Consider the following 23,120-nt stretch of genomic DNA (forward strand, 5'->3'; position numbering starts at 1 on the left):
CGAGGTTACTGGGTCTATGCGAGTTTCTGAGCTGTCAGGGTACATCTAACGTTAGTCCATGAGAGACCAAGGCCCAGATCCTCAAAGGTATTTAGACTCCCAACTTCCAGTGATTTCAATGGAAATTAGTAGTCTAAATAATTTTGAGGATCTGGGATTAAGCTTCTATCTCCATATTCCAGGGTCCTTTCTTTCTAGGCTCTGTTTGAATTTTAGGTTTCCTCTCCTCTGGCGCTTGTGTTTCACTTGTACTCTCTTTGCCTATAGTGCATGCTAGAGTACGTAGAGGTGAGTAGAACACACACACACAGGCCACAGAAAAGAGAAGGAAACTCCTGTTCAGATGTGATCACTTGTGTTTGCATTACTTGTGACATGCTGCCCTCCAGCCCTACCTGCACTGCCCTGTTTTGGGGGGACTTGGACACTATGGGGAGGTAATGAAAATGGGCTGCGGGAGCATGCAGGATATCTGCTGATATGGTATCTCTGCTTTCTATAAGAGGACAGCCTTCATGGGGAAGTATCTGATGTTTGTATATCATACACTGCCCCAGTCCGTCTGTAGCCAACCACCCAATCCAATATTCCTGTTCCAGGTACAACATCAGGTCACTTCCACTGCACTCATCTCATTATGTTGATATAGTGTACTTGGACTCTCAGAAAGCCTTGGACATGGTCCTATATCAAAGGCTCTTAAGCAAAGTAAACAGCCATAGGATAATGAGGGAAAGTCCTCTCATGGATTAATAACTGGTTAAAAGATAGGAAACAAAGGATAGGAATAAATGGTCAGCTTTCACAGTGGAGAGAGGTAAATATCTGGGTCCTCCAAGGATCTCTGCTGTGACCAGTGATGTTCAACATATTCATAAATGATTTGGAAAAGTGGGTAAAACAGTGAGGTGGTAAAGTTTGCAGATGATACAAAACTACTCAAGATAGTTAAGTCCAAAGCTGACTGTGAAGTTACAAAGGGATTTCACAGAACTATGTGACTGGGAGACAAGTTAGCAGATGAAATTCAGTGTTGATAAATGCAAAGCAAGGCACATTGGAAAATATAATCCTAACTATACATACCAAAATGGTAAGGTCTAAATTAGCTGTTACCACTCAAGAAAGAGATCATAGGAGTCATTATTTATAGTTCTTCAAAAACATCTGCTCAGTGTGCAGCAGCAGTCAAAAAAGCTACCGAATGTTAGGAACCACTAGTAAAGAAACAGATAATAAGACAGAAAATATCATAATGATATTATATAAATCCATTATATGCCCACACCTGGAATACTGTAGGCAGTTCTGGTCAACCCATCTCAAAAAAGATGTATTAGAAATGGAAAGGGTACAGGGGAAGGCAACAAAAATGAAGAGAGATTAGACTAAAGCGATGTTTAAGAGATGGTATGGCTGAGGCCTATAAAATCTTAAAAGATGTGGAGAAAATGCATAGGGAAATGTTAGTTACCCCTTCGCAGAACATAAGAACTGGGTGGGGGGGGTGTCATCCAATGAAATTAATAGGCAGCAGGTTTAAAACAAAAGGAAGTACTTCTTCACACAGCGCGCAGTCAACCTGTGGAACTCACTGCGAGGGCAAATGAAATGTAAATGTGGATAAATGTAAAGTGATGCACACTGGAAAAAATAACCCAACTATACATACAATATGATGGGGGCTAATTTAGCTACAACGAGTCAGGAAAAAGATCTTGGCGTCATTGTGGATAGTTCTCTGAAGATGTCCACGCAGTGTGCAGAGGCAGTCAAAAAAGCAATCAGGATGTTAGGAATCATTAAAAAGGAGATAGAGAATAAGACTGAGAACATATTATTACCCTTATATAAATCCATGGTACGCCCACATCTCAAATACTGCATACAGATGTGGTCTCCTCACCTCAAAAAAGATATTCTACACTAGAAAAGGTTCAGAAAAGGGCAACTAAAATGATTAGGGATTTGGAGAGGGTCCCATACAAGAAAAGATTAAAGAGGCTAGGCCTCTTCAGCTTGGAAAAGAGGAGACTAAGGGGGGATATGATAGAGGTATATAAAATCATGAGTGATATGGAGAAAGTGGATAAGGAAAAGTTATTTACTTATTTCCACAATACAAGAACTAGGGGTCACCAAATGAAATTAATAGGTAGCAGGTTTAAAACAAATAAAAGGAAGTTCTTCTTCACACAGCGCACAGTCAACTTGTGGAACTCCTTTCCTGAGGAGGTTGTGAAGGCTAGGACTATAACAATGTTTAAAAGGGAACTGGATAAATTCATGGTGGCTAAGTCCATAAATGGCTATTAGCCAGAATGGGTAAAGAATGGTGTCCCTAGCCTCTGTTCATCAGAGGATGGAGATGGATGGCAGGAGAGAGATCACCTGATCATTGCCTGTTAGGTTCACTCCCTCTGGGACACCTGGCATTGGCTACTGTTGGTAGACAAACACTGGGCTAGATGGACCTTTGGTCTGACCCGGTACGGCCGTTGTTATGTTCTTATGTTCTTATGTTGGGAAGGCCAAAAGTACAACTAGGTTCAGAAAAGAACTAGATAAGTTCATGGAGGATAGGTCCATCAAGGGCTGTTAGCCAAGATGGTCAGGGATGCAACCCTGTGCTCTGAGTGTCCCTAAACCTCTGACTGCCATAAGTTGACAGTCAATGACAGAGGATGAATCTCTCAATAATTACCCTGTTCTCTTCATGCCCTCTGAAAGATCTGTCGCTGGGCACTGTCAGAGACAGGATACTGGGCTAGATGGGCCATTAGTATGATTCAGTATGGCTGTTCTTACATGACCATATCTGGGGAATTCTGGTGGTCATCTCCATGGAAACGACTTACATTTCCACAGCAGATCACATGTAGCAAAAATAGTGCCCTCTTTGTCATTCTCTTCCTTCCACTTGTCCCAGGGAACCGTCCACGATTCCACCGGAATCTTCCCATGTGCTTTTGTGAAGATCATTCAAGACTTACCCCTGGAGGAGGGCACTATCAATTGGCTGCGCTGCTATTACCAGGATGACACTCTCAGCATCATCAGGTAATGAGACGATGCTTTCAGATGACTGCTGGAGAGATACCCAGACTCCTGCAGCCCAGTCAGGGATCTGCTCTGATCATGTGAGATGATGATGTCTTTTCCCTCTTCTAGGGACATATCAGTGGAAGAGGATCTGAGCAGCACCCCATTGTTCAAGGACCTCATGGCATTAATGAGGTACAACACAAGCAGATGGAGGTGCATGCACTATTGCATGCAGAGATTCACTCCCAGGCATATTTCCTGAGTTCCTCCCACTCCTGGCTATGTTAAGGTCCAGCCATCCCAGTGTTCTGGGCCTGACATACTCTTCCCTATTATTCTGGAGAGTTGGCAGTTGTCACAACTTGGCCCAGTACCACTCTGTGTGGTCCCTAGTCTGTTGTGAATGGACCCAATGACTGGGTCCCACGTGCTTCCAAGCCAAGTGGGCCTGGGCAGAGTCTCGTCATTGCTTCTAGCTGTGGGACTCTAGGACACACTCCCAGCCTCAGTCCTCTTGTCTGACACCCTTAGGATGTGGGGCACCTCTGTCCAGCCACCCTAGACATTCATCTACACAGGAGAAAAAAGGCATTGCCACCACCCGTGGAGACATTTGCAATGCACACAAAATGTTGGGTCCAAGTGTTGCCAGCATCATTGAGTGTGCACCTTCTCTGAGCAAGTCTTGATAATGTCTCGTCCCACCCTGTTATTTATGATTTGTATTGTCGTAGTGCCTAGAACCCTATTTATAGATCATGACCCCATTGGGCTTGGTACTGAACAAACAGAATCTACCCCAACATCCCTGCCCACTGTTGCTAGTCCAGTGTGTCTGGAACTCACAGGCATTGCAGTCACATAGACATGGCTGGTTCTCCCATCTCAGTCCACCAGTGCTTTTCCCCACACAACCCTAACCTTGCCAGCCCTAAGCTTATAGAAATAATGAGTCCAGGCCCTCAAGATCATGAGACTGGCTTGAGAATTTTGAGACTTTAATCATAAATGTTGGAGTTTTTTTTATTTACCTCCTGGCATTTGAGAAGGGTCACATTTTCAGATTATTTTCTCAAGCATGAGGTCTGAGATCCTCGTGTAATCAAATGACTCCAGGAGCTGGGGCTTTAAGAAAAACTGGCGATAAAATTGAGAGTTGACAACACTATTGAACAGTGACCTCTCTGCACTCTAACACCTCCCTTTGGCTCACCTTGTTCTCTCCAACCTGGTTTTAGGAGGCCTGCGAGCCACTGAGCCATCTATCAGCTGGCTTGTTGTGATGGACAGTACCACAAATAACAAGCTGGACACACGGCAATAGGAGGAAATAGAACTTCACTGTAGTTTTAAAACTTGGAATATTAAAAATCAAACAGGGGGCCAGTTTTCTTCCACTCTTCTAAATAGGGTGACCAGATGAGAAGAAGAAAATATCGGGACCAAAAAAAAAAAAAAAAAGAGGAGTGCCGCCAGCGGAGCAAAAAAACACCGGCGTGCGAAATTTCAGGACAAATTGCGTCCCGATTGATGGGGACAAATGCCTAAATATTGGGACAGTCACGATTTTGTCGGGACATCTGGTCACCCTACTTGTAAAGGAAACAAACAAGGGGGAAAGGAATTGTTTATGAATTTACCAGTTTTAAATCGTTTTAATACACTATTAAACCAGTAGACCAACAGACCCGAGAGAGAATGCTGTGTGGCTTGACAGCTCATCTCTCTCACCAACAGAAGTTGGTCCAAAAAAAAATATTACCTCTCCCACCTTGTCTCTCTCATATCTTGGGACCAACGAGGCTACAACAACACTGGAAACAAATATTAAACCAATAAACTGTTTTACTTATTGTAGAGCAGTTCTTTGTTGGGCCACTCATCTGGGAGCTGCTGGAGTGGCATCCCCCACATGTTTGTCCAACCTTTGAAAGGGATAGTAGAAGAAGCATTATAACTTCATTTTGAATGACAGTGGAATTACAGATATATTCAGTGGGCAATACTACTTCTGCCTCCTAACTGCTCCAATTGCAGATTCACCTGTCCCTAGCAGTTTAGCTGGCTTTCTTTAATGGTGTTTGAAACACTGTTGTCTATTAGCAGCCAAACTCTATAGCATGTCCCTAGTGCAGGGGTGGGCAAATTACGGTCCGGGGACTGCTTCTGGCCCTTCAGACATTTTAATTCGGCCCTCAAGCTCCAGCCAGGGAGTGGGGTCTGGGGTTTGCCCTGCTCCAGCCAGGGAGTGGGGTTGGGGGCTTGCCCCGCTCCGCACATGCTGGGGCTCCGCACGGCTCCCGGAAGCAGTGACATTTCCCCCCTCCGCCTCCTACTTGTAGGGGCAGCCAGGGAGCTCCACGCACTGCCCCCGCAGCTCCCATTGGTTGGCAACTGTGGCCAATGGGAGCTGCAGGGGCAGGTGCAGCACCTGTGGATGAGGCAGTGCGCAGAGCCACCTGGTCGCGCCTCTGCATAGGAGCCGGAGAAAGGACATGCCGCTGCTTCTGGGAGGTGCTTGGGGTAAGCGCCGTCCAGAGCCTGAACCCCAGACCCTCTCCTGTGCCCCAACCCCTGCCTGGATCCCTCGCCCACCCTCCAAATCCCTCTGTCCCAGCCCAGCACACCCTCCTGCACCCCCAACCCCTCATTCCCAGCCCCACCCCAGAACCCGTACCTCCTAGCTGAAGTTCTTACCCCCTTACTCCCTCTTGCACCCCAACCCCCAATTTGTGAGCGTTCATGGCCCACCATACAATTTCCATACCCAGATATGGCCCTTGGGCCAAAAAGTTTCCCCTCCCCTGCATTAGTGATATGCATTGCTGGCAACCATTTTCAATAAGTAATGGCCTACTGGAGATGTACCCACAGAGGCCAGCATTCGAGTGAAGGGCAAAGAGACCCTGGCCCTCAGCTTCATATCTGTACAGTGTTAATACACAACGTGGTATGGGGACAGCTGATAGTGCAAAGTCTTGTTGTTAAGAATCTGACACCTCTCATTGGCTTGGGAAGGGTTAAATATCTTCAAAAAATTGGGTGTGCTGCCATTCTTTAGAGTTCTCCTTAGAGGGCTGCTGCCTCTTGTACACCAACATGCAATATCTTCCTGGCATTGTTTGAATCCATTTTTCCTCTCCTAGGAGAGAGTTTGACCGTGATGACATTGTTCTGAATTACCGGGACTCTGAGGGTGACCTGATCCGTCTGGTCTCTGACCAGGATGTCGAACTCATGGTGTCTGAGGGCAGGAGACGGCCCTCCGAGAAGCATTTTTTCCCCTGGAAGTTGCACATCACCCACCAGCATGACCTCAGTGTCTACAACACCAGCCCAGGAGGAGGCACTAGTCAGGCACTAGCAGTGAAAGGACAGTGACTGCCACAGGGAACTGTTTCCACTGGTGGCTGCACCCCTCCATCCACTGTACTGACTGTTTCTTTTAACAAGGCTTGAGACAGGCAACAATCACAGCAGGTTAGATACTGGTGCCCTGGGACATGGAACAACCAGAACAAGTGGACCTACTGCTGCCTGAGAGGTGTCAGGGGAGCCCTGCAAGCCCAGGCACCTCAAAGACTAATTGGACATTGTTAGTAAATGTAGCTAGTAAGCTGGATATAAATAATTGTAACTGTGTGTCAGTGTTGGGTTTGAAGTGTTGTTCTGGCTGAGAAGAGAAGATGTGCTATTGTGAACTATGCCTTTACGGGCTGAGCGCCCCAGCATGAAATCTGGGTAGAGCGCAGCAGAAGCTCCAACTGTTGTCATGGGGCTGACTGGAACTGGTCATGGAATAAAGCAGAGCTCTGTCTAATGCCTTTAGCACTGAGTGAGCACTGAGCACCACCAAAGGGAATGGGAAGGCTGCAGGGGGACCTCAAATGGCCCTTGGGATTCACCATGCTGCTGGGTCACCCTACAGTGAGGAGGATAATTTTAGGGGCTTTTATGACAACCTGTTCCTGCTTGTCTAAGCCCCATCTCCCATAGCAACGTCTCTCTGTGGGCATGAAGATGCCAACATATCAGGGGTTGTGTTCTCTGATGTCCAGGTCCACTCCGCAGATAGTAAATCCAAGTGGGAATGAATCCCTCAGAAGGGAGGAGATGAACCATGGCTGGTGAGAGGGCATCACACAGTAACACTGTCCACTGGCTAGAGGGTGCAATGGTTGTTTAGGATCTGCACATGGCTTTCCTGTCTGATGTGGCTCCTCAGGGAACCCAGGGGCTTCTAGTGTTTGTTTCTTCCTGCTTGCCCTACACAGATCACCTACTTGCCACAAAGTTTGCAAGGGGAGAGGGACTTTCTCTTTCCTCAGTTGCCCCAGCCCCACCTCCAGTCTTGGAACTATTGATTATTTTGCCCGCAGATGTGAACTGATTATGGGCATGAATTAGGGCTGTTTCCCCACTATCTGTCAGTGGGATTAGGTCAGAATGAGCTGACTGCAGAGGAATGCCAGAGGTTTGCAAGTAGAAGACATTAAAATGTAATCAGGGGTAACTATGGGAGGATTATCTCCCACGCTCAATAATTAACTGTGACAGGTTCTGCTGTTCCAAGGTACATGGTGTGGAGGAGAAAAAATTGCTCTGTGACTAAAAAGGGAGGCCAAAGTGCAGTTTACAGAGATCTCCTATTGGGCTTCCTCCTGCTTCAGCACAGAGTGAACAGATCTCAGTATGCAGCGTGCCATCGCCAGCCAAGTAGCAAGGCATTGTATGCGTATATACAGCACCAAGGCCAATGGGGCTCTCTTTAGGCGCTACCGCAATACAAAATAACAATGACAATATGAATAGCTCTGAGGAGCAAGGCTGCAAGTGTGTGTGGGGGGGTGCGGAACCACCCAAAGTTAGTGCTAGGGATCTTGGGGGGTTTCAAAGAATGGAAGATTTGGGCCCACTGGCCTGGCACTGTGCCAAGATGACATGGTTCAGATCTGTTTGCATCACTAATTGGGCCTCATGCAAAACACAAGGAACTCAGTAGAAAGACTCCTATTGACCTCATTGGGCACTGGGATCAGACTCACAGAGATTATATGGGATACAGAAAACAGGGCAGCTCGGGGGCACAGTGAGTTGATACATATCCAGGCATCTTGGTGCAGGGGCAGAGTTAATACATGGGGTTTTTAATGGTCTTGTTCTAATGCCTACATAGACACGTAACAAAACCACAGCACAGACTGGAATATGTGGCCTTCTCTATTCGCGCAAGGCCTGGGACTGGATTAGCAAGTCAGGAATGAGTTGGGCTGGGAATGCTTGGATGGCACCTATCTCCACTCTGGTCAGCCTGAGGCAGTGCTGTCGGCCCCTTCCTTTCAAGAGCAACAAATTCACTTTTCTCATGTCTAAAACTAATGAGTTTATCAGAACTTAAAATATCCAAAAGAAGAATTGCACTGCACAATGCAGGCCTGGCAATGTCAGATTAACATAGCAGAAAAAATAGAAATATACTCCCAGAACTGCCCTTTCTTCCCCTCATCAGCCATGTCACATGATACCCTAAACAAGTGAGATGCAAGAATCCCTCCTGGTAGGTGACACATCTAAATCAATCAGTAATGGAGCTGACCGATGGACTGAGAGCTGATTTTTGTCAGGTGTGATCACTGGTTACAGCTCTGAGCCAATATTTTTTCCTTGCAATAGAGGAACCGGAAAGAACAGGGTTCTCTTTGTTTGACACAATTCATACCTTACAAGAAACTGCTCAGATCTTCACCAAAGCACCAGCTTGATGTTAACATCTTCCACAAGCAGCAAATCATAGTATTTTAGCAGTTATAGATTCATAGATTCCAAGGCCGGAAGGGACCATTGTGATAATCTAATCTGACCTTCTGTATAGCACAGGCCAGAGAACTTCCCCAAAATGGTTCCTAGAATAGATTTTTGGAAAAAACATCCAATCCTGGTTGAAAAATTGTCAGTGATGGAGAATCCACCATGACCCTCAGTAAATTGTTTCAGTGCTTAATTACCCTGATTGTCAAAAATGTATGCCTTATTTCCAGTTTGAATTTGTCTGGTTTCAACCTGCCATTGGATTGTATTATCCCTTTCTCTGCTAGATTGAAGAGCCCATTATTAAATATCTTTTGCCCATGTAGGTACTTATAGACAAGTCACCCCTTAACCGTCTCTTCGTTAAGCAAAAAAGTTTGAGCTCCTTAAGTCTGTCACGATCATGCATGTTTTCTAGTCCTTTAATCATTCTCATGGCTCTTCTCTGAACCCTCTCCAATTTATCAACATCCTCGAATTGTGGTCACTGGAACTGGATACAGTATTCCAGCAGTGGTCATAGCAGTGCCAAATACAGAGGTAAAAATAACCTCTCTACTTCTACCCAAGATTCCCCTGTCCCTGTTTATGCATCCAAGATTTGAATTAGCCCTTCTGGGCCCTGCATCACATTGGGAGCGCATGTTCAACTGATTAAGCAGCATGACCCTCCATGACAAATCTTTTTCAGAGTCACTGCTTCCCAGGAGAGAGTTGCCCATCCCATAAGTATGGCTGCAGTCTTTGTTCCCAGATGTACACATTTACATTTAACTCTATTAAAGCACATATTGTTTGTTTGCTCCCAGTTTAACAATAATCCAGATTGCACTGAATTAGAGATAGAATAGACCAATTAAATCATAGCTTGTCCATCTTAAGAGCCTCTTCCTCCCCCAGCTTTCCCTGCAATAATATATATTCTCCATTGTTTTCTCCGATCTAGTTTTATGTCTCGTATGATTGGTCTTCCACTGCTTCCCTAAGGACATTATTCCACAGGATAATAGATGTCACAATTAGGAAAGGTTTCTTGATCCCCAGCCAAATTTCCCTGTTTCTGTTTCATCCTTTACTTCGACCCACTTTGTCCCATATGCAACAATTCCAATCCCTCTTTGGTATCTACACCCTTCCAACACCAATTCTTCTGGATGAGTATTATCTCTCTAAATAACCTAGATCTGTTTCAAGAATGTGAGGCATTTCATTCCAGGTACTTGTGACAGAGTCTTATCGGTGACATGCAGTTTGATCATTCATGCCGTGAAGTTTGCATTGAACTCAACATTATGTTCTGCACCAGAACCATAGCAAGACTAATACGGTAATGGCAAGGGGTTTAGAGTGTGTGTAATGAGCAGCCCTCTGCAATGGGGATATATTTCCTGGTTTCTGTATCCAAATATACTAATACAGCTGAGAAGGACATGGTGCTGACTGATGTCTTCCACTCCCTTTGGGAGTGGAGAGGGCTGGAAAGAAGAATTGCTATTTTTGTTTCCCAGTGTAAGAGGGTGAAGACCTGTGGGGAAAACAATAGAGGTGACATGCTTTGAAAGGTGGAATTTTCATCCAATCACCTGCTCTCTTGTCTTCACCAGTCCTCTCCAGAGTTAGCAGAGTTCCTGGCCCTGACAGCTGATTCCTGTCCTTCCCATAGCGGCAATGCAAGGTAAGCGTCACACTTCAGAGTTCGCATGAGCTGAATGGCCTGCGTGTGGGTTTGAGGCTAGGAAAGAAGCAATATTCCTCCATCTCGTGTAGAAAAACTGGCCCAGTGTCATTGGGGTTGAACATGACCATCTTACTCTCATTCACAGGCTCTGCTTTAGAAGTATCAATCCCTTCTGACAGGAAGGGTCAGGAAACACTGATGGGTTGTGAGGTACCATGTGGGGCCTGGAGAAACGTTACGTGACTCCCAAATATATGCTGGTGCACTCCAGAGGGAATGGCTAATGCTGGAGATGGAAGTGGGACTGCGACATCAGTTGTCTCAGGGCCCAATGCAGGGCTGCAGGTGCCCTCTGTGGCCTGGGGGTATCATGGGTTGGATGTCAACACGGCAGCAGCAGTGAGCATCCCCTCTGGCAGGGCCAGTGCAGGGGACAGATGGGCAGAGTCTCTTGCTGGCATCAGTGACAAATCTTCCGTGATGACATATCCCACTGGCCATTTCTGACAGGAGTTGTTTAAGATGGCAGCAATCGGTGACCTTTGACTTCAGTGTCCCCTTGCGCCACTTCCCCACCTGCTGGCTGGCCTTGTGGCCCTTCTTGCCTTCCAGCAAGGGGCTGCTTCATCTCTTTCTGAGCAGTAAGTGAGATGGGGTGGAGCTGAGCTGTTCCTCTCTCCTCCCCCACCAGCAGGGTCTGGGAAGGGGACCTCTGGGGTAGGGACACGTACTCCAGGGACACTAGCCTCTCCCTGGTTCCCAGTGGGGCAGCTTCCCAGTCCTGATGAACGTCAGGCAGGGAGCACCCATGGGGGAGGCTCAAGTATGGACCATTAAAGTCAAAGCAGGACATGAGGGCCTGAGAAGCAGTGACCTTAGTGGCTGGCGACAGGGACTGACTGGTGCCCCGACTTGAATGGCAGCCAGCCGGGGCTGCTGGATGTGGAACTGTAGTTGTCATTTCAAGAGTCTGATACGGGTTCTCTGGGTCCAGTGCACCAAGGAAGCACATCCTCCTATCGGCCACGGCTGCAGGGAGCTCTGCTGAACTAACTTTCATCGGTCTGCAAGAGGGAAACAAGAGGAATCAGAGCAGTCACCCTGCAGAGAACATCACATACAGACAGGGAGTGGAGCTAAGGGCCCCCTGGGAGAAAGGTCTCTTTGGGGTTAGAAGGAATCTTTCCCGGGGGGAAGATTATCCCATAATTCCCTATAGCAGAGTTTCTTGCTCCTTCCTCTGAAGCAGCTGGCACCGGCATCTGTTCCTGGCAGGATACTGGACTAGATGGACCATTGGCTGGACCCAGTCTGGTAGTTTCGGTGTTTCTGGAGTATAGGGGGCCCAAGCAGCATATTACCCTACAGAGACCGTTACCACCACCACCCATATTATATAGCACCAGACCTTTGCCTGGCACTTGGCAGAGATTGTAAAAAGACATGGCTCCTGCCCCCAGGAGCTTACAGCCACTGAGGTAGAAGATAGAGAAAGGGAGGGGGCAGGCAAGGAGAGATGGGGATTCAAACAAATACAAATAATGGCCTGCGCTTTCCAAAAGTGACCAGTGATGGCTGGGCACCAACCTTAAGACACTTTAAGGTACGTCTCCACTGCAATGTTTACGTTGGCCCCACACTTCTCTTGCACTGGAGGAATTATCCTTTGGCCTATTGTGGTTCCTACTGGCTCTTGTATGCTCCCAGAACCAGAATGAGTCCCAAGGGTGGTGAGGGCCTCACTTCCAGGTGACAGGAAGATAGGGTGTGTGGGGGAGGGGGTGTGTATGCATCTGTGTGCTGGGGGTGCTTATTCACCTCCATGTCCAGATTGGGAAATCAAGGGCATTGAGGGAAGCCCATTTCCCGAAACCCCTGAGCTGAGTGGATCTCAGTTTCAGTGAACTGCAGAGGGGTGTGGCCCAACCTCTGGGTCTGTGCTGAAGCTGACTGGAGTGTCTAACTCAGCAAGACAGGAGTGAAGGGGCACCTATTCTGGCAGGAAGAGGTTCTCTGTGGTATCCCTGGTCATTGAGTAACGGTCTCTAGGGAAGACAAATGAAAATTGATGTGCAATTGCCTGGGAAAAGGCTGCCATGAAGGCAGAAGCAGCCAAACAAAGGGCTGCACATGAGCAAGCACTGGACTTAAAAGACAAATTGATTGAAGCACAGAAAGATGCTCAGGAGCAGAAGAAAAGAGAACTGGGCAGCAAATGCACTGTCCAAAAAAAAAAAGGGTAATTTTAGATATACTGCCTCTGCCATGGACAGTGTCCATGTCTCTGGCAGTAAGTTCAGGAGAAGAGTGTGACGTTGCGCTCCATATGATTTTATATGTTACTATTTAAAATGCTAATGAGTGTGAATAAGATGTAACTAGAATACGCTTCATGCAAAAGGTCTCTTGTAAGGTATTATTACAAAGCTTATAATCTATTGAGTGTGGTCATCCTATCTGTATAAATGTATCACTCTTGTATCTGAAACTAGAAATATGAAATATATCTCTGAGGTCCTATTGCAATTATGCAAAGTGTGGGCCATTAATGGCGGTTTGGAATCTTGATGGCTCCCATCAACTAGGACAATTGTTTGTAAATGACTCTGTTTACTTGCAAGCTTTCCTGTGAGTCAGGCCAGGAAGAATGAAGGCTTGGGGTCTCACAGGACATATGACCAAGTCACCTGGTACTGGAATCCTTCTTTAACTTGGTGCTTTTGCATTTAGAAGGAGGGGTGCGAACCCAGAGACAGACAAAGGATTCTTGCCTTGTGCCAAAGCTATAAAAGGGGATGGAACAGAACAAACGGGGCTGCAGTCATGAGAAATCCCCTAGCTACCACCTGAGCTGGAACAAGGACTGTACCATGGGAAAGGATTGGGCCCAGACTAGAAAGGAGTCTAGTCTGTGAAAAAAGCTTATTGGAACATCTCTGAGGGTGAGATTTACCTATATTCAGTTTTTTTAATGTATTAGGCTTAGACTTGCATATTTTGTTTTATTTTGCTTGGTAACTTACTTTGTTCTATCTGGTATTACATGGAACCACTTAAATCCTACTTTTTATATTTAATAAAATCATTTTTACTTATTAATTAACCCAGAGTAAGCAATTAATACCTGGGGGAGCAAACAGCTGTGCATATCTTTCTATCAGGGTTATAGAGGGTAGACAATTTATGAGTTTACCCTGTATAAGCTTTATACAGAGTAAAGTGGATTTATTAGGGGTTTGGATCCCACTGGGAGCTGGGTGTCTGGGTGCTAGAGACAGGAGCACTTGCTAAGCCGTTATCAAGTAAGGCTGCAGTTTGGGGGGCAAGGGTTGGACCCTGGGTTTGTGTTGCAGCAGATTAGCGTATCTGGCTCAACAAGGCAGGGTTCTGGAGTCCCGAGCTAGCAGGGCAAATGGGCTCAGAGGTAGTGTCAGCACATCAGATGACAGTCCCAAGGGGGGTTTCTGTGACCCAACCCATCATGTACCTCCATTTCCAGATTGGGAAATCAAGGGCATTGAGGCAAGCCCATTTCCAGAAGGAGAGATCAGGGAGGAATGGCTCAGGGTTTGGGGCTGGTGTTTCCAGGGAGCCAGGGAGACCAGGGGCTGCAAGTCCACCATTGACATTTCCAGATGGGCGTGTGGAGGATGTGTCAAGGTTTATCATTCACACCAGTTACATTTGCCACCTCTGCCTGATGGAATCAGCCACACAGAGGAACTGAGATGCCACTATCACCGAGTAACGTCTCGGAGAGTATCACCAATGAGCAGTGCACTGATCACTCACCCATCCAGCACTTGGATGAAGCTGACCAGGTCTGTCTTCTTGGAAGGGCTCTGCTTGCCAAAGTCCAGCTGGCTGCTTGGCAGCGGAATCCCGAGCAGTACTTTCTGAAAAGAGACAAGGGCAGATAGCACTCCTGGCAGACAGAGGGTGATTCTCTGAGGGCAGAGGGGAGCCAGAAGTCCCGTAGTGGAGATATGGCAGTGTGTGGTAGCAGTTTAACTCCTCCTGGGGGCAACATTGCTTCTGGGGACAACATTGCTCCTTGATGGAGGGAACAGGTCTGGAGGCCTCGTGGCCCTGTCTCACCCTGCCCCAAAAAAGGGCAGAGGAGAAGTCCTCCAGGCAGTCTAGAGTGGCTGCTGGGAGCAGCTAATCAGAGGGGCTGCTGGAGTGACCAATCAAGGGGCACAAGGGCCATATAAAAGAAACCAGCAGCGGCAGAGCAGTCAGCTGCTGCCTGGAGCTTGAAGAAGGAGAAGTGGGTGCATGGCTGGCTGGAGGAGCAGCAGGACCATTGACAGCTCACTGCAAGTGAGACTAAGCCCAGGAAATGCTGCTGAAGACCAGGTGCCTGGCTGGCAGGAAAAGAAGCAGGGCCATGGGCAGCTTAGTTCGGGCAGGCTGAGCCCAGAACCTAGTGAGACCAGGTGAGAGTACCATGATGGGCCCTGCTGGTCTGGTTGAAGATTGAGTCCAGGGAGGGCTGCCAAAAAAACATTAACTGAGCGTACCAAGATGGGCCCTTTTGGGCTGTTAAAGAAAGCAGTGCCGCTACAGCCCCATACCAGGCCATGAGCAAGACCTAGAGACTGCATACCCCAGAACGGGGGACAGTGTGTATGATTCGGCCAGAGGGCTGAGTCACTGAAGAACTGCCAAAAGAACCATTGGCTGGAGACGTGCTCATGAGAGGCAGGTGCAACCCTGTTGTAAGAACTGAAAGAAAAAGGCTCCCACCCGACCACGAAGGGGACACCAGCAAGAGGTGGGTGCCGCCCTGTTCATAACTGAGTGATTGCAGGCATGTATCGGCCAGAGAGGAGGTGCTCACAGGACACAGGTGTCAACATCATTACTGGCAAGGTTTATTTTGTTCTCCACGGGCCTTTCATTTTCCCCAGTGCTGATCTCTCTCATTTAACTCCGCCCTTCATCAGGTAATGCCAGGTATGTGGTGGCAGCTCTGCCCACAGAGCGCAGGGGAACAGTGTGGGCAGGTGCAGGAGGGCAGCAAATCAGCCACTGTGTGTAATGGCAGCCCTGCCCTGGGAGACTATGGGAATGCTGTAGGTAGGGCCAGGGCCCAGGAAATCAGCCTGTGTCTATAGCATAAGAGCTCTGCCATCCCAGGGTGAGCTGGGGCACCCCATTTCCTAGGATTTCTGAACACCTTTGGATCTGACACCTAATGAAATGTGATGGACACTTAAAACCATGGGGTAAGGAACAGAGTCCGACCATGGATTGAAAACCAGCTACACAACTGGGAACAAAGAACTATTGGGAATGGCTATTCGTCAGGGTGCAGAGAGCTCATTACTGAGCTGTTCTGGGGCCAGCTCTGGGAGCTGTGTGCATTATGGATTTGGAGAGAGAACTGAGCAGCAGATTGGTGACGTTTGCTGGTGACACAAGATTATTTCAGTTGCTAAGGGTAATTAGCATGAGGGACTCCATTTTGTAAGTTCCCCTATTTTGTATCCATCATTAACTAAAAGAGAGCACATCACGTACACAGCTCCCAAGGGCAGCATTAAAGAAAGATAAAGCCAGAAACAGGAAAGAGGATCGGAAAACAGCAGCAACAGCATGATTGAGGAAAAATTCTAGTATGCAAAGTAACAGCTGGACTGTGCACTAGCCAGCACGAGGACAATGATTAGTTGTAATAGGCTGAAGATAAGAAAATGGCTTGTTTATTGGCTAAGGTTTCCAATCCATGAGGGTAGCATGCACTCCTAAAAGGTATATAACTTCTATGTAATCTGCAGCCTGGGTCTCTCCCTGACTAGCAGGGGGACACCACGTTCAAACATTGTTTGAACCTTGCGCAATAAAACTTTGTTGTTTGGACACTCTGTAAATCTTTGGGTTTTGTGCCTCAGCCTAGAAACGAACGGTGCGTGGCCTACAGGTATAATTCGCAACACAGTTAGAACTAGAGAGACTTGACAGCATCTCTGGGTGGATGTGAACCCATGGAGGGAATGAGCAACACAATAGTAGGTGCAGTTCAGCTTGCTCAAGCATAAGGTAAAACACAGCGGCAAAAATACTATCACCTGGGCTTCTCCTATGCACTGCTGGGCAGGGTCCTCGAAGGACAATGTGTGACATTATCTGATTAAGTTATGACCATATAGATCATTGTTGCAACCTCTTTTATATATTTGCAACAAATCTCATACAAAATGTGGCATGTAAGATGTCTATGAAAAGGTTATGATTTGCTGGCTATGATTATGCTATCTATATGCATGTATCATTTTTGTATTTGAAGTTATAAGTATTGGTGCTATACCTGGATTTCTAATGCTTGCTCCTGAGGTAACGCCCACAAGGTAGTTAGCCAGCACAGCTTGGAGGCACTATTCAAATTAAGAGGCTCATCAAAAAACACTTACCAGACAATAGACCATGGGAGATGCCAATCTATACTGAATGAACTGTCCTGCACAGGTGCTGTTTTAGGTACAGGTAATGGCTTCTTGTATCTATTGGGTGTCTGGGAAGTGGGCGGGCGAAGCCCATCCACCGCTAAAGGATCCTCCCCCAGCCTAAGGGGAGGAACCACAGGGCCACAGAACCCACTGAGTGCGGGGGACAACTAATAAAAGAACAGGGACAGGAGTGAGGTCAAAGGGTCAGAAGGAGGGAACCTAACGGGGACACCGAGCAGAGAATCCCGGACAGCGCCCACTGCTCCTCGAAGGCGTCAAGGGAGCCAGTGGACGCCGCCCAGAGGAACTCCACCCGGATGCGTGATCGGACCATGGAGCGGAAGCAAGCCCCACAGTCACCGGAGTCTCCATCGGCCAACCTCCCCTCCCTGGTCGCGTGGATGGCCTTTTTCGCCAGGGCGAGGAGGAGGTTGACCAGGAGGTCCTGGGACTTCGTGGGGCCACGGATAGGGAGTGCATACAAAAGGAGGTGAGGGGAAAAGTGTAACCAAAAACGTAAGAGGATGGCTGTGAGGAGCCGGTGTAGGGGCTGCAACCTGGTGCACTCTAAATACACGTGCGCCAGGGTCTCCCTCACGCCGCAGAAGGGGCAGGTGTCCGGGACAGGGGTAAACCACGCCAAGTACACGCCCATGCTCACGGCCCCATGGAGGAGCCGCCAACTGATATCCCCAGTGGGCCTTGGGACCAGGGTGGAGTAGAGGCTGGCCCACCGGGGCTCCTCACCCTCCAGAGGTGGCAGGAGGTCCCGCCACTTCGTATCGGGGCGGGACATGAGGGTGAGGAAGTGAAGGGTGTGGAGCACGAGCGTGTAGAGCTGTTTCCTTGGTGCGGTTTGGAAACGGACCGGCTGCAGGTCGTGCAGCCGGCTTGCGGAGAAGGGGCAGGGGGACCGGTCGTAATGGCTTCTTGTAGCGGAGTGATCACCCCGCTCAGGTTAAGAAGGGATTAAAAGTAGCCAAGGGATGCTGGTTGGGAAACAGCCACAGGTGTGGACACACCCAACTAGGGTCCAGCTGACCCTGATAAAAGGGCAGGCTGAGAGAACAAGAGTCTCTCTTGCTCCAGCTGAAGAGCAGAGAGGACCAGGCTGCCTGGGTGAGCAAGCAGGGTACCTGAGGCAGAGCTCTGGCCTGGTAAGTCCCCAGACTGAGGCCTTGCTGAAGGCCAGAGGAGGTACTAGGGCTGCAGGGAGGCAGCTGGAGCTGGAAAGGCAGCTGGTCTAAACCCCCTTGCTGATGAGAAGTGGCCACTTCAGACTGCAGTTTCGCCCTGAGGGAAGGGACTAGATGAGGACTGGCAGTGGGTCATTGAGGTGAGGTGGGCTTAGGGGACTGGGGTTCCCCAGGGAGGGGAGACCCAGAGTGTGGGGCACTGTTGTCAGGCAATATCCCAAGGTAAAGGGCATTAGGGTCTGGGAAGGATGCAGGACCTGAAGTGCTATAAGTGGTGGTGATCAGGAGGAAGCAGGCACCGGTAGAAAGACACTGGACAGCAGGAGGGACACTGAGGTTGGAACTGACCAGCAGGAGGTGCTGTGGCGGTGCCTGCTGTGCTACACTTCTTCTGTGTCAAAACCTTCATGCATGGACATGTGACTTGCCCATGTGACTCCAAACACTATCTTGTCACCTGTAACTTTCCACTAGATGTGCTGAGAGCTTTGTTTGAAAGAACAGGTTCCCTGCACATGGCAAAAGATATAAAAGGCCCTGGAAACCCCTCCATTTTGCTGTATCCTGCTCTGGCCTCTTTCCTGCCCAAACCTCTGGACTATGAACATATGTGAATGGAAGCAGTCTAATCACGGAATTGAGGACCTTGGAAGCAGCCAGAAACTTGACTTAAGCCAGCAGCTTATTCCATCACTGCTACAAGCCTGAGTGTGGTCTTTGCAATTACTGTATGTATTTGATTCCTTTGAGCAATTTTAACTCACCTGCTTTTTATAAATAAATCTTTAGATTCTACATACTAAAGGATTGGCATCAGGATGATTTTTTGGGTAGGCTCTGAGTTGCATATTGATCTGGGTGTGTGGCTGGCCCTTTGGGATCAGAAGAAACTTATTTTTTTTAGACTGGTTTTAAAGAACCACTCATCTCTAAATCCAGTGGTTTTGGTGGTGATATAAGAACTGGAATGCCTAAGGAAACAGCTTTTATGACATCTTGTTTGCCAGTGTAGTGAAACAGAAGTTTTCTTCTGTTGCTGGTTTAGTGTATGGAAGAATAACCACCAGTTTTAGGTTGTGTTTGCCCTGTTTCTTAGCAGTTTGGCATTGAGGCACAGTTACACAATGTAATGAGGGTATTTACCCTACAGGTGCTGTGAAAGAGTAAAGGTTTGAGGGGCTTGCTTGAACCTAGAGGATGGGCCAGGCCTAATTAGAAATAAAGCCCAGATGCAGATGAGAAGGGCTTGTGGCCATAAACAGCTGAGTGAGGCTAGTGGGAGGAAGGAGACCTAGGGAGAGGAGGTGAGAAGTAGCCTAAGAGAAGGCAGAGAGAGAGAGAGAGAGAGGAGGCAGAGCAGACAGCACACTCCAGGGGTGAGTGGGAAGTCTGACTGGAGACAGGGACACTGAAGAGCAGTAGCCTGCTGGAGCTCCTGAGTGAGGGGAGGAGCATGTCAGCTCCTGGATAGCAGGGCTGTTGAAAGCACAGGACCTGGAGACAAGCTGTGGGGATAAGTGGAACGGATGAGGCAGGCTTGTGAGGATGAGATGGCCAGCTGAGCTCAGCCAGGCTGAGGGGTTTGGTTTTGTTTATGGTTCTATTGGACATGGTAAAGGACTCTGTTGGCCAGAAGGGGCAGGACTCTGTCAAGTTGTCTGACCAAAGGGCCAGGGTACTCTTGCAGCTGGAGTAGGCCAAAGATTTTTAGGGAAAAACTAAGGCAAAAGTTGCTGCACTGCCACACCCAGCAAGGAGGAGTGTGCTGAGGTGGCTATTTGCTACAGTCAGGCCTTCAGGAACAGCAATGGAGGTGTCTGCCCAGAGCGGGACAAAGATCTAAAAGCTGATGGGTTGCTTGGGATCATTTAAAAAGGGAATGGAAATAGTCCCCTTCTGTCAGACAGGGGTGCTCTCCTTGGAGCACTACATTTCTGATCACCTCCCAGGACAGAGGATGTAGCTGAGATTGAAGAGCTTCCAAGAGGGCCAGTGGAGGTGGGTTGAGGTCTGGACAGCAGCTACAGGACAGAAAGAGTGTCAGGTTTATTGCATATGCAAAGGACAAAAGTGGAGGGGGGATGGTGTCTAGTGTCAAGTGTGGAAGACCTGGGTTTAAGTTCCTGATCCTCTACAGACTTTGTTCATGACCTTGGGTGAGTCATTTAATCTCCTTGCCTCAGTTCTCTAGCTGTAAAATGGGATAATAATGCTGCCCTGTCTCACAAGGGCATTGTAAGGAGAAATACACTAGAGATTATGAGGCACCCAGTACTGTGCTGATGGGAGTCATGGAGGCACCTGGCATAGATCTGGCTGAGGTCTTGAGGAATTGTGCTAGTGGGGAGCACCACCACTTCAGGGTGGGTGGGGGAGGGACTGTGTCTCTGAGGTGGACCTAGGCAGATGCCACCATCCTGTAGGGTGATTATACCAACTGCACCCTGGCAAGCAGGTACAGAGGTGGGGCAGGACCATGACTCAGCCTCCTGCCTTCACCTTCCCCAGTCCTTTTGGGGGCACAAGGAGGGAACAGTCCCTGCGCTTCTGCAAATCAAACACTGTGACTGGCCCTTGCATGGAAATGCATGTGGTTGGGGCTTGCCCTAGAAGATCATTACTAAGGGGATTTGGCAGACTGAGTGACTCATTTCCCCTTGTCCCATATCATGAGAGGGTCACTCAATAAAAGTAACATTCAGGGGAGGGGAGAGAAGAAATAGATCTTCCCACACTGTATTGGAAACCTCCCTATGTCCGAAGGGCGGAGGACTGTGACTTTATAAAGAACCAGCTATCGCCCTGGCTCATAATAACATAGGTAATAGTGTAAAAGCAGCAAAGAGTCCTGTGGCACCTTATAGACTAACAGACGTTTTGGAGCATGAGCTTTCGTGGGTGAATATCCACTTCATCAGATGCATGCATCTGACAAAGTGGGTATTCACCCACAAAAGCTCATGCTCCAAAACGTCTGTTAGTCTATAAGGTGCCACAGGACTCTTTGCTGCTTTTACAGATCCAGACTAACACAGCTACCCCTCTGATAATGGGTAATAGTGGTGCAAGTTACACTAGTAGTAACTGAATCTTGTGCACATAGGGCCAGGAAGTAATTTCCCTATGCAGTGTTGCAGTCTTGGCCAGGTGCACTGTGGGCAGGAGTTTGTTTACCTCTGAAGCAGGATAATGGATGTGAGAGACCAATGGCCTAATCTGCTGTTTCTACTTTGTCCACAGTGCTCCCGTCATCCCCCAGTCGGGGGCAGTGGTTTGATCAGCATGTTCAGGTTCCACCTGGGCAGCTACACACTCAGCAATAAACCCCAGGGCAGCATTTCCCCTTTCTCTGACCCATGCAGAGCTTCTACTTCCACTTCTCCAGGGTCAGCAGTTCTCTTACCTGGAGGTAGCTCTGGAGCAGCTGACTCCTGCCAGGATTTGGAATCTTTTCCTCTCATTTTTTCTTCTTGCTGTAACAAGACAGAGTTTGCAAGGTCACTTCTCCTAGGGGCAGGCTACACTAGACACACAGCCGTACCCTGGGCCCCCTTGTCAACCCAGAGGCCTGAAACTCCATGGCCCAGCACTCAAGCTGCAGCCCAGGCATATCCCCAGCTCGACTAAGCCCTAGATCAAGGGTAGGGGTGTGCCCATACAGCACCTCACCCTTGTTTCTCTGCCCCTCCCTGCACTCACTCTACCAATGTGTCTGGTGAATCTCCCACTCCCAGTGCAAACTTACCTGAGTAAGCCTCTATAACTGCACCAGCCAAATGCTATCAGCATGATGGTGAAGACTGGAACCAGCAGTGGGAGAATCAGTGGTGACCAGACTGAGACAGATAAATGAGAGATAAAGAGACAGCAACAGAAAATAGCTTCATTCTATATCAAACTTTATGTTCTGGATGCTCTGGAGGGATGATATTGAGGTCAGGAAAATGTAGGTTGCCTATCAAGTCACATGTCCTAACTGACAGGTCTGTTAGACCATGGAATAGTTGTGCATGTGTGACAGGCTAGATGTGACCTAATCAGGGCAATGAATCCGTGAACACGTTTGCTAAAACCAACTTGTGATTTGATCTGTCTGTGCCTGAGCCCTTTCTGTTGGGTTTTCCATGAACATCTGGATAACCAGTTTACATTTGTGCAAACATCTGAGGACGCGTTTGTATTTGTGAGAGTCCTCGTATGCCCACAGACCTCAGATGTTCCCAAGAAAAAATTCCCTCTCCTGCACAACTCCAAGACACAGGGTCTCCCAGGAGGTGCTGTGGAAGTGGGGTTAGTCTCTACAGATCTCTTTAAGTCAGCCCCAAAGGGGCTATGGTCCTCAAACCCCTACTCTCCTAATCCCATGTTAGGAATATTTAAAAAAAAAAAAAAACTGAAGAAATTCCCAGAGCATAGAACTTTGTTAAAGTGAAGTTCAGACTGAGAGAACAGATCAGTAACTTCAGGGTGAAGATCCCTACGAGAACATTGCAGGTATCAACAAAAAAGAAAAACACCTAGTCATTTGAAATGCCAGGAGACTTGCAGTTAAGTGTGAATTTACAAGAAACACAAACATTTGAGTCTGTACATTCACAACTTAAGGCCTATTCAGTCACCTCTCCTGTTTGTACAGGTTCAGGAAGCCAACTGGAGTCCATGAACTGCACCATAAGACCTAGTGACCAATCACACAGCCTGAATTCCAAATGCTGAACAACACATCCATGAAGAAATGCTTCTCTGGATGACCCGAGAAACCCCTGTAGGCTCCAATAGATTTGCTTAAAATCAGTTTCAAAGAGTCCATCTTTTTCTTATTTTTCAGACATGAAAATGTGGTTCAGAATGAACAGTTCAACCAGCTCCACTGATTGATCCCTTTCTACCTTCTAGCATGGATCATTCCTTCCCTTCTCCAGCCCTCCACGTAGATCCATG

The 23,120-nt window shown here is 47.9% G+C and overlaps 1 protein-coding gene and 1 pseudogene across 2 annotated transcripts in view; one reads left to right on the forward strand and one right to left on the reverse strand.

Moving 5' to 3' along the window:
• The window catches only part of LOC115642148 (neutrophil cytosol factor 4-like), a 31,033-nt gene extending 11,083 nt beyond the window's left edge, over positions 1–19,950 (forward strand). The window contains exons 8-12 of one of the 2 annotated variants that reach the window (XR_003998168.1): positions 2,930–3,060; positions 3,172–3,237; positions 6,192–6,589; positions 10,474–10,477; positions 19,941–19,950. Coding sequence is in view for 1 of the 2 variants with exons in the window: in XM_030545577.1 (XP_030401437.1) it covers positions 2,930–3,060; positions 3,172–3,237; positions 6,192–6,426 (432 nt within the window). In the remaining variant the exon portion in view is untranslated. Of the gene's footprint in view, positions 1–2,929; positions 3,061–3,171; positions 3,238–6,191; positions 6,874–10,473; positions 10,478–19,940 lie in introns of those variants that run through there. The other variant, XM_030545577.1, reaches the window with a different exon arrangement.
• LOC115642124 overlaps positions 9,415–23,120 on the reverse strand; it is a 35,202-nt pseudogene continuing 21,496 nt past the window's right edge.

The sequence above is a fragment of the Gopherus evgoodei genome, chromosome 1 (genome assembly GCF_007399415.2).
Source record: "Gopherus evgoodei ecotype Sinaloan lineage chromosome 1, rGopEvg1_v1.p, whole genome shotgun sequence".
Classification (NCBI taxonomy): domain Eukaryota; kingdom Metazoa; phylum Chordata; order Testudines; family Testudinidae; genus Gopherus; species Gopherus evgoodei.